Raw genomic sequence first — 15,509 nt, 5'->3', positions numbered from 1 at the left:
GTATAAAATTCTGAATTAGTCTTCTTCTCTTTCCGCACTTAAAAATATTCCACTTCCTTCTGGCCTCCATGGTTTCTGATGAGAAATCTTTAGTCATTCCAATTGCTGTTCTTTTGTAAGTAATAGAGTGTGTCATTTTTATCTGGCTGCATTAAAGCCAGATATTTTTTCTTTAGATACTTTAATTTCTTGGGTTTTCAGAAGTCTGAGTGTGAGGTGTCTGAGTGTGGATTTATTTAGCTGTTTCCTGTTTGGAGTTCGTTAGCTTCGTGGGCCTGAGAAGGAGAAAAGTGTACTGGCAGAAACCCCAGACCAGACCTGTCTGCAGAGATACATGTGAAGGAATTTAAGTTTCTGCTAAAAGTAGCTGCAGGAGCCCCAGTGGGCTAATTTTTATTTTCCAAGATACAGCTCAGTCAGTTTGACCACGTAAATGGAGGAGACAACAGAAGTCCCAGGTTCCGGGGATGTGCGGTAGCTCCCACGGGTGCCAGTCCTTTGCTCCTGTGGTGGGTGTGGCCACTCTTCCCGGGCCACTGGGACCACACGTGGTGACTTGAAGGGCTTGAGTTAGGAATGACCTCTTTTCTCATCACTGATCTGGAAGGAGGCAGCTTTAAACAGATAAAGTCAATGGGCATCATGTTAGTCAACTTCCCACGGATGCCTCCAAATGCTGGGGCAGTTTCTGCCCCAAGAGCCTCTACGGGGGGTGAGACAGGGTTGCGGGGAGGTGGGTGAGGCCTGCAGCAGCAGCGTGTGGTGAGCTAGTGCAGGGGTGTAGGACGGGCCAGCTCATGTTGGGCAGGGGCGGGCTGGTGGCAGCATAAGGTATTCCCCCCACACACAGGTGTGAAGCACGGATGCTCATAAACCAGGGTCACGTGATGAGGAAGTGAGGGACTCTGAATATTCACTACTTGTGTTTGAGGTAATTTATTTGATTATAAGTTTATATAATTTGATTTTTTAAAAAAGATTTTATTTATTTATTTGACAGAGAGAGATCACAGGTAGGCAGAGAGGCAGGCAGAGAGAGAGGGGGAAGCAGGCTCTCCGCTGAGCAGAGAGCCCGATGTGGGGCTTGATCCCAGAACCCTGGGATCATGACCTGAGCCGAAGGCAGAGGCTTCACCCACTGAGCCACCCAGGTGCCCCTATAATTTGATTTTTTAATAATGCTGTGTTTAGCAACCAGGTGTCTAAATTCCTGAAGACATAGCAAAGTCCACATGAGCTCTGGCACGCCCTGGGGTGTGGGTGCAGCCGTGGGAAGACCATTCTGAAGCTGGGGGTGAGCCCTGGTTGCAGGACGGAGCTGCTGAGGGGTCGGCCAGTGGGTGCGCCTCTGGAGACAGGAGGGAAGCTGGGCCCGGGGCCTCAGGCCTGGCTCCCGGTTTCTGCTGGGTGGGGACTTGGGGCCTCCTCTGCTGCTTGGTGACTCACTGTGTCCATAGCGAGATCTAGGTCACTCACTTTCTCGTGACTCACAGGTTGGCTGCTGCTGTCTCCCGGCTACTTCGCATCGGAGGGACATGGTTTACTGCTGACTGTCCCAGTGCCTCTCGGAGGCCCCAGTGCCTCTGTACCATCTGGCCAGCTCCTAACAAGAGCAGGACAGGTCTGCATAGGCCAACTTTCTGAGGACGTGAGGACTGCTTAGGAATGAGCTGTCCCTGGCCATGAGGCCCTGAGCAAGGTGGGGCCAGGGAGTACCAGGACCAGGAACCAAGAGCTGCAGACATTCTGATGCCATCACAGGCCACTCGCTGACCACCAGCCTCCTCCCTACTCATTCATGTTTCTACAGCTCTCCTGTGCACCTGCTGGGGTCCCTTTCCCCTTGGAACATGAACGGGCACACTGAGGGACAGACTACACTCCTAACCGAATCCTCCTGGCCACAGGTGGCCAGTGCCGTGGGGCGGGGGCACATCCCTGGGCAGCCTGGTGCAACCCTGAGACCTGCCGTGGGTACAGCCCTGGCTCCCTCTCCTCAGCCTGAAGAAGGAAACGGCTGGGATTGGAGCAGGCAGCCGGGGGGACAGGGCTCCTGTGTCACAGGGGAGGGCCGCTCTCTGGGTTACCGTGTCTACGTGGGAAGGCCGCCTCAGCCCATCACTGGGGTGGAATGCTCTCGTCCCATTGAGACTCCTGGCCCCTGCTCCAGGCCCCATGCTCTGGAATTCCCCATTTAGAGATTGTCTGATTGGCTTCCATCACCCCTTCGACTACAAGCTCAGGAAGGAAGGCCGCGTGCGTTCTCTCCGTCATGGATCATTCCCCGTGGAACGGCCCAGCCCCCTCTGCCGCCCCCGCCCCAGCGTCTCTCTGTGGTCCATTTGCTTGGCTGTTGGGGTCGCTCCTTCTTCCTCTTGAGGCTTCTCTCCCCAGACCCCCTTCCACTGACGCCCACAGCCCGATCTCCACAGCGAGCCTCCTTTCCCCTGAGGAAGCGGCTGGAGCCCTCAGAGCTGAGGCTCTGCTGCAAAGCGGTGGACAGTCCTTCAGGAGCCGCGGCTGAGCGTGGGAGGCCTGCTGGAAGCCATCTGCGGCCTGTCCAGGCCGAGAGACCCTGCCCCCTGACCGCAGCTTTCCGCGGAAGTCGAACGCTTCATGGGATGATGCCCAGACTGGGCTGTGGTTTGGAAATGGTTTGGGAAACTGGGGGAGGGTGGCCGACTTGTGACGATTTCGGAGTCTGGTTATCTGAGTTTTGTCCTTTGGGCAGAAGCCAGGAGACTGCCCTGCCTGCTCTGCTGCCGCCACGGTTCTGGAAGTCACGCCCGGGAGGGGCACCGAGCCCCCCATCTCAGCTCAGCCCACCCAGGCCGGTGGGTGCAGGCAGAGCGGCCCCCTGAGGGTCGCCTCACCAGCTGCCCCTCACCCAGCACAAACTTGCCACAGGCTCGCCTCCTGGTCCCCTCTGGGCCGTTTCGGGTGTTCTCCCGCGCCCCGGCTGGAACTCCGTCTCTAGGACAACTAAATCGGCCCTTTCTCTCCCCTTGTAGCCTGCACCACTGCCCCGACTCCACACCCCTTGCTGTGGGACTGACTGCTCGGCCCTGGACTACCCGCGCCTGGAGCCCTGGTTGTCTGATCTATCGTCCCGGGCTGCAGGCCACGGGCCACGATGGGAGTACTCAGGCTGGCAGCCCAGGGAAGGTTATTTGATGCTCAAGACGGGACTCCCGCCTCCACCTCGCCCTTGGGCCCTGAAGGAAAGACCGTTTCAAAGGCGGGCAGGCTCCGGAGGCGGCCAGTCCACACCCAGGAGGCGCGCGCACGGGGGCTCCCACCTGTGCAGCGCCTCGAGGCCGGGCTGCTGCTGGGGGCCCTTGCGACGCCAGCCCTCACCGCACAAAACTGAATCGCAGCCCCTCGGGTCACGCGGTTGGTGGAAATCTCCGCAAACCCTTCCTTGTCAGAGTGTGTTCAAATCCGCAAAGCCACTGTTTCTGCTGAGCCCGCGGTCTCCGCAGACTGTCCCAGCGACTCCAAACGGCCTCATTTCCTGGGGTGGACGGGGACCGTCTATGCAGCCGACTCTGCCTTGAGAGCATCTGCCTTCTTTAAATGAGTGTTCTCTTTTACTGGACTTTTTAAACATTTATTTTTAAATCTTCGTGCAATAACACGTGCCTGAAACTGTGTGACCCCCACCTCAGGGCAGAGAACAGTCCCCCCAGCCCCCACCTTCCTGGCGCTTGGCAGCAAACAGTGCCCCCCACCTGGCAACCATGGACCTGGTCCCCGCGGCCTGGCCCCGCCAGAGCCCGGCTTCTCCCGCTCAGCCTGTCCCCCGGCTGTTGGCATGGGCTGTGCCGAAGCCCAGAGCTGTGCAGAGACATCAGCGCTCTCAGTTTTTGGTGGTTATGAGCGCTGCTGCCGTGAACCTTCATGTCCAAGTTTTTGCTGTAAACTCAGGTTTTAATTTCTTTATTAATCCCTAGGAGGGGCTGTCCCAAACTGTGTCCCACCAGCCACGGGCGAGGGTTCCGGCCACCCTGTGACCCAAGCCTGGGTGCTGTCAGAGGCTTATTTCCGGTTGTTTGTTCTTGACTTACCCTATTCTGTGTGGTGCATGGTGCTAACTCATGGGACTTTAATTTGCATTTTCTGATGACCAGTGGCGTCGGACACCTTTTCCTGGGCTCGCCTGCAACCCTGTTGATCCCTGGTGACCGCTCCTCTTAGTTGGGTTGTTTGCTTTCTTATTCTGAGTTTTGAGAGTTCTTTGTGTAACCTGCACCCGTCCTTTGTCGGGGGGCGTCTTACGGTCCTTTTGTCTCAGTCTGTGACTTGCCGTTCTGATTTCCTAATAGTGTCTTTCAGAGAGCAACGTGTTCCATTTCGATGGAGTCCGGCGTGTCGGTTCCCACTTTCATCGGTCCTGCTTTCGGTGCTGTGTGCAGGGCTCTTCGTTGGACACGAGGTCGTATGGACACGAGTCGTGCAGACACGAGGTCGTACAGACACGAGTCGTGCGGACACGAGGTCGTACGGACACAAGGTCGTACGGACACGAGTCGTGCGGACACGAGGTTGTACGGACACGAGATCGTGCGGACACGAGGTTGTACGGACACGAGGTCGTCAGACATGAGTCGTGCGGACACGAGGTCGTACGGACACGAGGTTGTACGGACACGAGATTGTGCGGATACGAGGTTGTACGGACACGAGGTCGTCAGACATGAGTCGTGCGGACACGAGGTTGTATGGACACGAGGTCATACGGACACGAGATCGTGCGGACACGAGGTTGTACGGACACGAGGTCGTCAGACACGAGGTCGTACAGACACGAGGTCGTCAGACATGAGTCGTGCGGACACGAGGTTGTATGGACACGAGGTCGTGCGGACACGAGGTTGTACGGACACGAGGTCGTCAGACACGAGGTCGTACGGACACGAGGTCGTCGGACACGACGTCGTACGGACACGAGTCGTGCAGACACGTGGTCGTACGGGCCACCTCGTTTTCTGCTGAGGATTGTGTACACGTCCAGGGGCGTGACCCACCGTGAGTTCCCCGCGTGGGGGGTGGTGCCCTTTTGTTCTCTTTCTGCTCGGACGGCCAGATGTCCAGCACCACTTTCTGGAAACACGTCCTTTCTCCACCGAAATGCGTTTCCACTTTATCAAGGTTCCAGTTGCTCAGGTGGGGATAGGAGCCCAGGGACAAGGTGGGTGGGGTTCCCGTGATGGCCACGTCAAGGCCCAGTTGTATGTCCCCTTCCTGGGTCAGCAGAAGGTGTCTGACCCTTCATGGCCTCTAGGGATGAGCGACCTGGGGGTCTACCGGCTTCCCGGGCCTCCCACGACGGGTCTGCCTGGAACCTCTGAGTCCCACGACTGGTACTGGGACCAGGATGCCGGAGTGGCTCTCCTGTCTTCCCACTCCACTGTCCTCGTGAGCCCAGCCCCTCTGCGCGGGGGTCCTCCTGGCTCTGCATCCAAGCCACGGGGCCCTCGTTCATGAGGCTCTCCCTAAGCTGTCACTGCCAACCTGGAGCCTGGCCCTGACCCTGACCCAACCGGGGGTGGGATGGAGCCGGCACCAGGCCCGTGCACCCCTAGCCACACCGACCGAGTCCCCAGCGAGCCTCCCTAGACTCCACAGCATGGGCGGTTCATCCCGCTGGTCACTGCTGGGTCCCCCCGGTCACACACAGGCTGTGTTGTCGGTGCTGTGAGCACGATCTCTCCGCCACCGCAGCCTGGCCCACCTGGCTGGGGATCCTGAGTGCTGGCCTTCCTCAGGGAGCTGGGGCACCACGGTGGCCCTGGCCCACCCCCTTGCCAGCCTGGTTCTAGGTGGAGCCCATCCTTCCTGATGGTCCTGTGTTTCCTCATGATGGGAGGTTTCCTGGAATGTGGGACTTTCACATCACCTCCAAAATTCAAGTAAATGCTTATATTTCAAACTAATTCCCTGGTAAATATTCCTAAAAAGAGTTCCTGGCTTTCAAAGGAATGAACTTTTCGGGGATGTTTGTGCCTATTTTTTAAAAAGATTTTATTTATTTATTTGAGAGGGAGAGAGAAGCAGACCCCCCACTGAGTAGGACCTCGATCCCAGGATCCCAGCATCGTGACCTGAGCTGAAGGCAGGCGCTTACCTGACTAAGCCACCCAGGTGCCCCGTTTGTGTCCATTTTAAAATTAAGATCAGGGGCTCCTGGAGGCTCAGTCATTAAGCGTCTGCCTTCGGCTCAGGTCATGGTCCTAGGGTCTTGGGATTGAGCCCTGCATGGGGCTCCCTGCTCGGCAGGAAGCCTGCCTCTTCCGCCCCCACTCCCCCTGCTTGTGTTCCCTCTCTCGCTGTGTCTCTCTCTGTCACATAAATAAATCAAACCTTCAAAAAAATTAATTAATTAAGATCTAATTTCCACTAAAAAACAGGCGCAATCCTGGGTGTACCTGGACAACCCCCAGATCGGGAGACTCTCCGGGAAGTATCGCTGACCTCCACAGCTGGCCCCACCTCCGAGTGGCCGTGTCCCTTGTTCCATCACCACCCATCGGTTCTACCCATGCTGGGACCTCCCGTATGAAGCCCTGCCACGGGTCGCGCGGTTCCCACTGCTCAGCACCATGCTTCGGGCACCGGCTTTGCTGTGTGTGTCTGCGGTCCAGCCTCCGAATGGTTCTGTGGTTCTGTGGTTCCAACGTCCGGCCACACCTCAGCTCATGTGTCACCCTGTTCTTGGTGTCTGGCCGCAGTGAGTGCTCGTGCGATCCTCGCGTGGGCACGAGCACTGGCTTCCAGTGTGTGATGCCCAGGAGCGGGCCTGTAGCATCCTAGGAACCCCCAGCAGTGTCTGGGCATCCAGTGGTTCCAACACTGGTTTCACTGCAATCACTTGGGCGGATGTGTAGTGATGCCTTATCATGGTTTAATGTGTAATTTCTTGATAAATAATGGAACGAAGCACTTTTCAGATGGTTATGAGCCTTTTGAATAAATTTTTTGGTGGCTTAAACCAACACAAATTTATTTTCTTACATCTCTTTAGGTTACAAATCCAGCAAGGGTCTCGCCAGGCCAAGATCAAGGTGTTGATGGGGCTGTGCCCCTTCTGAAGCTCTAGGGAAGAAAATCCGTGTCCTTGCCTTTTCTGGCCTCTGGAGGCTGCCGTATTCCTCAGCTCCGGCTCCTTTGTTTCATCCTTTTTGTTTTGTTTTAAGACAGAGGAGGGAAGAGGGACAGAGGGGGAGAGAGAGAGAGAGAGAGAATCCCAAGCAGGTTCCACACTCAGTACAAGCCAATTTGGGACTGGATCTCAAGACCCTGAGACCATGACCTGAGACCAAATCGAGAGTTAACGTCGAACCGACGGAGCCACCCAGGAGCCCCTGGGCCTCCGTTTTCTGTCTTCAAAGCCAAGAACAGAGAGTTGAGTCCGCCGATCTCTTCTGCCCCCTCTCCCGTTTTCAAGGACCCTTGTGATTACACTGGATCCCTGGGAGGAATCAAGGATCGTCTCCCTATCTTAAGGCGGACTGCTCAGCCATCGTGGTTGTACATGCAAGCTGATGCCTGGCTGTTGGGCAGCCCTCCCAGTTCACGGGCTCCGGGGATTCTGGTGTGGATGGCTCTGGGGAGCTGTTCCGTCGGCCACAGATATTTTCACTGAATATAGACTTCATTGCTTCCTTCTTTCCATCCCCTAAAGATGTCTTTCCACTGTCTCCTGGTTTGCATTGTTTCTGCTGAGAGATATGTTTGAATGCTTATCTTTGTCCCCTGGAAGTAATGGGTCTTTTTTTCTCTGTCTGCTTTTAATACTTTCCCTTTGTGTCACTGATTTTTAGCAATTTGACTATGACGTGCTTTAATGCGGTTTTCTTTGTGTTTATCCTGCTTGGGTTTATGGAAATTTTTTTTGTCTATAAATTTATAGTTTTTATCTAGTTTTGGGGAAAATTTAGCCATAATTTATTCAAATAATTTTCAGAGTTTTTCTCTTCTCTCCTTCTGGAGCTGCAATTATCTTAGACCTCCTGATGTTGTCTCACTGGTTACTGGGGTACACGTCATTCTTTTTTTTCAGTATTTTAAATCTCTCTCTGCTTCAGTTTCTGTATTTTCTGTTACTATGTCTTCTGGTTCACTGATCCTTTATTTAGTGTCTGAAATGCTATTATATCTATTCAGTGAATTTTTCATTTTGAATATTGTATTTTTAGTTCTAGAAATTCCATTTGACCCATTTTAATATCCTGAACTTCTCTCTTTGTATTCACATTTTGTTTAAAGTATTCACAGCTTGGAGTGACCTAGGAGCCCCTCAGCCATCTTGGTGGAGACTCACAGTAGTCACGCCCAACTCAGTGTTTAGCTACAGATTCAAAGCCCCTCTCCGGTGTTCTGGAGCTTTTTCTCTGCATAGATCCTTCGTCTCTGGAATTCTGCCTTGAAAATCCTTCTGGCCTCGGTCTTCCCAGACTCTGCTCTGCCCCCCAGGCTCAACAGGACTGTTATCTGATCAACTCTCCTTGCACAGGGTTCAAACAGGCCCCAGTGAGCAGAAAATGCTAACTTGGTGTTTGAGAACCCTTCAGTTCTAACTTAATGCCAACCCACTGTATGGGTTAAAGGGTTCATGTCTCTTTGTACCCCAGGAGAGTCCTTCTGCCATGAGAAGGCTGTTCTCCATTTTTCTATGTTCAGATTTGAAAATGCACTCGGGGAAAAGGGGCTACGTGTCCCCAGAAGGGGCTCATCACTTTCTGGAACTGCACGATTTTGACTTCTTCATCTCCACAGCTCTGCTTGGTTTCCTATTTTTGCCCATTTGCATGTCAGTGTTTTTTGTTGTTATCAGAAGAGGGTTGATCAGTCATGATGGTTTACTTTCTTTTTTTTTTAAAGATTTTATTTATTTATTTGACAGAGAGAGATCACAAGTAGGCAGAGAGGCAGGCAGAGAGAGAGAGGAGGAAGCAGGCTCCTCGTTGAGCAGAGAGCGCGATGTGGGGCTGGATCCCAGGACCCTGAGATCATGACCTGAGCCGAAGGCAGCAGCTTAACCCACTGAGCCACCCAGGCGCCCCGATGGTTTACTTTCTAACAGGAAGCGGGACACTTGGCCTACATTTTTAAAGTATCTTGATACAGATTATCTAATTGCTTCCAGGAAGATTGAACTAGTGTGCATGTGTGTGAGTGTGTATGAATCTGCCACGTCCTTGCGAGCCCTGGGTATTATTATCTGTTCTTCGTACTTTTGAGCAACAAATCTCATTCTTCCATACACTTGATGGCATTTCTATTCTTCTTTTAGTGCTTTTTATTTACTTTTCATGATCATTATACCTTTATTATTGGTTTATAAGATCTCTATGTGATTGGGCATTATTTTTTTAAATGTATTTATTTGACAGACAGAGATCACACACAGGCAGGCAGAGAGAGAGAGAGGAGGAAGCAGGCTCCCCGCTGAGCCCAATGCGGGACTCGATTCCAGGACCCTGAGATCATGACCTGAGCTGAAGGCAGAAGCTTTAACCCACTGAGCCACCCAGACGCCCCGGGCATTAATTTTATCTTAAAAACTTACATGTATTATACATGAACAGTTCTTGAAGAATGTTAAAACTCAGAATACATCTTCTTCTTGTACCCTGCTCATTTCTTTCTCTCAGAAGTAACAACTTTTAACTATATGATGTATAACTTTTCTGTTTTAATGCATTCATTTATATATAAATAGATCCAATAAAAATTGTTGATATTGAGTCACTTTTGTTTTATGAAAATGGCATTTTTATATGTTTCAATTAATGAATAGTTGAAACTTTTAAGTGATAAGTTTCATTTCTCTGCCTTTTATATTTTTTAACTGGTGACTTTTCTTTTCTTGTTATATGTTGTAAACATATGTATATCTCTCTATATATTTCATCAACCCCCCAAATATCTTAAATTTAATCACTTTGTTTTTTAATACATTCATGTTATTTGTTCCTTTCTATTGTTACAAACAATGACAGTTCAATCTTCTTTGGACACATATACAATTACTCTCCTAGGAGACACACCTGCTGGTGAGGATAGTCATGCCATGTTTTTTAAATTTCTATAACTTTATATGTTTTGTAAAAAATTAAGCTCTTTTGCGTCAAAATTTTTCTGGCAATTGTTTTCTGTTTTCTCACTGAGATAAACTTGAGAATTAGCATGGTGGCTTGGGATTCCATGAGACTTCTAGATTTAAATTTGACTAAGAAGTAACACCTTCATAATGCTGAGTTTTCTCAACCAGGAGGGGTATGTTTCTTTATTTATTTAGGTCTTTTATATTCATTCATTAGCGTTTGTAGGCATTACACTTTTTAAATTGTATCTTCTTAGTTATTTTATTTATTTACTATTGCAAATGGGATCTACTTTTTCCATTATTTTGCTAATTTTATATTTGTACTTTTCTACATAGTTTTCTAATTTTTTGAAGATTTTCTTAAGATTTATTTATTTATTTATTTGACACACAGAGAAAGAGATCACAAGTAGGCAGAGAGGCAGGCAGAGAGAGAGGAAGAAGCAGGCTCCCCACTGAGCAGAGTGCCAGATGGGGCTTGATCCCAGGACCCTAAGATCATGACCTGAGCCGAAGATGGAGGCTTAACCCATTGAGCCACCCAGGTGCCCCTAATTTTTTAAAGATTTTATTTATTTATTTGAGAGAGAGAAGAGAGAGCAGGAGGAGGAGAAGAGGAGGAGGGACAAGCAGACTCGGCACAGAGCACAGAGCCTGATGTGAGCCTCGGTCCCTCAACCCTGAGATCATGAGCCGAGCTGAAATCAAGAGTCAGACACTTAACTGACTGAGGCACCCAGGCGCTCCCACAGTTACCCAATTTTTAAAAAGTGGACATGTGGTTCCTATTGGTTTCTAGTGGCAGTGTTATGGACTAAGTTTCTGGATTATCTGTTTTATTGGAATACATTTTTTCAAGATAGGTCCAGAAGGAGCAGAGGATTTAACAAATCCATGACAAGAAAATGTGGCTTTCAAAGCCTTCTTAACAAGGGTTTATTTCCTCCTACCCTGCACTGGGCGATTTGTGGGACCAAGCCAGGACAGGGTTGTCCCAGGGCTTGGGTCACAGGTTCTGCGGTAGCAGGTGGTAAAGATAGAGGCACAGTGTCACGGGGTTCAGAGCTCGGGATTTTCATCTCAGCTTGTGTGACCAGCCACCAAGCCACCAGACAATGGAGCTGACTGTCCGCACTGGAGGTGATATCGTGAGGCCAGACTCAGTGGTAGCTTTAGAAGTGTTCCATCAAGAGTAAAGTGAGACTCCTCTTCTTCCAGCCTATACCGCCCCCTGACCTTTCCCTGAGACTACTTATCCTGGTAGTCTCCTTGTCTTCTTGGATCTTGTGGCGAGGAATCAGTACTCAGTACTGACAGTATACAAAAGGATGGGGAGGAAAGGACTTTGGCCCATGTCAGCTGCCATCATGTGATGGCCATGTCACGGAAGTTATCAAGTGAGAGTAAGGAGCTCTGAAAACTTGCTACCGTGTAAAAACAATGCTCACGCTGGCAAAAACTGTCAAAATCAACTTTTACAGGGCTCTGAAAATCGGTGAAAACTTGCAACAATCTGAAAAGTGTTTATTCAAGTCAAGCCACCAATCTCAGTAAGAATGTGAGCACTGGGGAGTTCTATTCCTTCCCTAGGTTCACGGCGGCCTTGACATAACATAGCAATAGTGTTGCAAGGACAAGCAGGCTAACAGCCCCTAGAGGGGCAGCATGTGTTTTGACCTCCCCAAGATACCATTCTTAGAGAATTAGTATTTGACCAGTCTGGAAGTTTCCTGGACAACCCTACTCACAATGCTTGTTTTCGCTTTTTTCTGACTCACACCTTATATACTGCAAAAAGCATTTTGCCCAAGGGCACCTGTTGAAAACAAAAAGATATGAATCTTGTACACTGAAAATTACAAAACATTGTAGAAAGAAATGAAAGAAGATGTGAGTAAGTGGGAAGATATCCCATGTTCATGGATGGGAAGACACAGTATTAAGATGGGAATACTCCCTGGAATGAGCTACAGATTCAACACAATTTCCATTAAAATATCATCCAACTTTTTTGTAGAAATTGATAGGATGATCCTAAAATTCATATGGAAATTCAATGGATTCACAATTGCAAAACAATTTTGAAAAATAAAATCACTTTGAAAGACTCACAGTTCCCAATTTCAAAGCTGACTACAAAGTCTGATCAGTGTGGTTCTGGCAGAGGGACAGACATATAGATCAGTGAAGCATGATTGAGAACCCAGAAACAAACCCTTACATTTGCAGTTGGTTGGTTTTCAGTAAGGTGCCAAGACCATTCAATGAGGGAAAAAATAATCCATTCAATAAATGGTGGTTGTACTAACTGGATGTCCACATGCACCAGAATGAAGTTGTGTTCCCACCTCACACCATATACAAAAAGTTGCTTGAGCTGGATCAAAGACTTAAATGGAAGAGATCGGACTATAAGCCCTTATAAGAAAACTTTATGACTCTGAGTTAGGTAATCGTTTCTTGAATGACACAAAAAACACAAGTTACAAAAGAAAAAATAGATTATTTAGACTGTAACTCAATTAAAAATGTTTGTGCTTCAAATGAGACATTAAGAAAATTAAAACGCAACCTACAGAATGGGAAAAATATTTTCAAAACATATATCTGAGGGGCGCCCGGGGGGCTTGGTTGGTGAAGCGTCTGACTCTTGGTTTCGGCTCAGGTTGTGATCTTGGGGTCGTGAGATGGAGCCTGCTGACCGGCTCCACACTGAGGACTGAGTCTGCTTGAGAACCTTCCCCCCTTCTCCTTCTCCCTCTGCTCCTCTCCTGACTCTGCACTCCTGCTCTCTAAAATAAGTAAATAATCAATCAATCAATCAAATCTTTTTGAAAGGACTTGTGTCTGCAATGTATAAACCACTCTAACAACTCAATAATAAGATGACTAGTGATTAAAAAGTAAACAAAGGACTTGAATAGATATTTCCTCAAAAAGGACATACAAATGACATGAAAAACACTCACTATCCTTAGTCATAGAAAAATGTAAACCAAAGCCACAATGAGATATCACTTCACACACACTAAGATGGCGAGAGTGAAAAACAGGGATATTATTAAAGGCTGGCTAGGAGGGAGAGCAATTGGGATCATTGCTGTACTTTGTTGGCAAAAATGCAGAATGGTACAGCCACCTTGGAAGAGAGTTTGGTAGTCCTTCAAGCCCGGACTTACCCTTTGATTTAGCAATTTCATTCCCAAGTATCTACCCAAGAGAACTGGAAACAATGTCACGAAAACAACAGGAATGTGTGTGGCTGCTTTACTCAGGAGAGCCCAAACTGGGAACAGCTCACGGCCTGTCAGCGGATGAACGCACGGGCAGAGGCGGTGCATCTCTGTGACGGACTGTTACCCGACCGCGGAAAGGAATGAAGCACTGATACAGGCTACGTGGAGGAACCGTGAAGACAGTCAACAAGGGTCACGTACGGTACGGTTCCCGGCGTATGAAATGCTGGAGATGGAAAGGAGATTAGCATTTGCCAGGCACAGGGAGAAAGGGAGTGCTGTGGGCACAGGGTTTCTTTTTGGAGTGATGAAAATATTCTGGAATTAGGTGGCTGTGAGAGCATACATCTCTGAGAAAATACTAGAAACCATTGAATTATACATTCTAAAATGCTGAATTTTTGTTACGTGAATTATATCTCAAAAACAAAAAACAAAAAACACCCGAAACTGTACTCCCTATTGACAACAAAGAGAGGAAGGGCATAGAAGTTGCACCTGCCCCTCGGAAAATGTGGACGAGTCTACCGAAAAGTATCAAGAATCCCATAAGCCTACCGTCCCGTCATACCCATGTTTAATATTTTGTGTATATGCTTCCATAACTCTCTAGCCTGCACACCTCCACGTATCCGTGTGCTGTTTTAGAAGGTGTCACACTTTGCAGGCACCTGTTTGTAACTTGCATTTTTGCATGTGTCAGTGTAAAATGATATAATGCAAAACACCTTTATTTCAATAAATATATATTGCTGTTAAATAAAGAGGATAAAAAAGCAAAGTGAGCTCCCTACCAGGGCAAAGTCCACAGCAGAGGGGCGGCGTCTCCCAGCTTCATAAGCCATGCTGGCTTCAGTCTGCAAAGGGCAGGACAGATGTCCTGGGGAAGTGGGGCCCGCTAAGGGGGTCCAGCCCCAGCAAAGGCGGAGGGGTGCCCGGCCTGAGGGAAGGTTCTAGTGGGGTTCAGCATCTCTGAAGGGCGCTGCGGCCTGGGCACTGTCATTGGGGGTTGCAGCCTCTGTGCTGTGGGTAAGGACACAAGAAGGAGCCCGGTGTACATTCCAGAATCCTCTGGGGTGAGGGCAAAGTACCTTCAGTTTTCATGAAACGGGAGGACTAAAACGTCATCAAAACCAGAAAAAACAAGGAGTGTTCGTCACGGGAGGAGGCCCAAAGGGCTGTTTTGATGCTAACATCTTGGGAGAAGGGCTTTGAAGGGGTGTGGACTTGGGGGCAGGAGGCAGAATAAAATCTCACAGACCTCTAGCGCCAGCAGCTGGCCTGTGGAGCCCACCCCGCACCCCATGCTGAGAGCTCTCATGAGGGGTCTGGGTCACCCCCAAGTGGACTGGCCCAGCCACACCTCCTTGTCGGCTCAGTGGGGACAGGAGGGTGTGTCCCGTGGGAGGGCGGGGGGAGCCCTTGGCCTGTGGCTCACCTGTCTGTTGCCCTGTGTGAGGTGTGTGCGTGCATGAGTGTATGTCTGTGTGCACATGTGTGTATGTGTGCAAATGTGTGCCCATGCACACAAGGCGTGTGAGCAAGTGTGCGTGTGTGAATGTGTGCATGCGTACATGTGTGCACGTGTGTGTGCACGAGGTGTGCACGAGCATGAGGTGCTGAATGAGGTGTGCGTGACGGTGTGTGTGTGTGTGTGTCCATGTGCATGCACACGTGTGTGTGCCGCACGACGGGACCACTGCGGGGCGGTGCTGGAGAGAAATCGGGTGACACACCTGCAGTTGGGACCCGCCTTGCTCGGGGCCCCTCATGGTCCCCGGGAGAGCACTGCCAGGCAGCCCCGCTGCGGGGTGTCGGGCAACCGGGGCCCACACACAGTACCTATATGTTACTGGCCCATTGGTGACCCTCAGATCTTTGGAGATGCCTGAAGACCATGGCTGTAGGTGTAGAAGACGGGGTTTAAACTCTGCCTGCTCCCCTCCCCCAAGCTCCAGGGCTCGTGGCTCGGAGGTCTAACCCCGTCTGCCGCCCAGGCCCCACACCTGCCCTCCTAGCAGAGCAACACCCATGTCGGGTGACCAAGACGGCTGAGGCTGGGTGGGATGTCACAGCCTGGGCGGGGGCAGCGCTCATCTGCCTTGTGACTGTCCTCTGGGCCTTGGTTTCCCTGTCTGTAAGGAAGGGGCACCGAGAGCATT

At 50.2% G+C, this 15,509-nt stretch overlaps 1 protein-coding gene across 1 annotated transcript; it reads left to right on the top strand.

Annotated features, from left to right (window-relative positions):
- Positions 1 to 3,609: 3,609 nt before the first annotated feature.
- On the top strand, positions 3,610 to 7,206 carry LOC116598612. Its single transcript, XM_032357671.1, has 6 exons — positions 3,610 to 3,927; positions 4,326 to 4,435; positions 4,498 to 4,592; positions 4,952 to 5,028; positions 5,285 to 5,912; positions 6,411 to 7,206. Exons 1-5 carry the CDS (start codon positions 3,741 to 3,743, stop codon positions 5,485 to 5,487), a joined length of 672 nt encoding a protein of 223 aa, XP_032213562.1. The 5' UTR covers positions 3,610 to 3,740; the 3' UTR covers positions 5,488 to 5,912; positions 6,411 to 7,206.
- The last annotated feature ends 8,303 nt before the right edge of the window (positions 7,207 to 15,509 follow it).

This window comes from Mustela erminea, chromosome 1, assembly GCF_009829155.1.
Source record: "Mustela erminea isolate mMusErm1 chromosome 1, mMusErm1.Pri, whole genome shotgun sequence".
NCBI lineage: Eukaryota > Metazoa > Chordata > Mammalia > Carnivora > Mustelidae > Mustela > Mustela erminea.
This window is presented reverse-complemented; position numbering and strand designations above follow the sequence as displayed.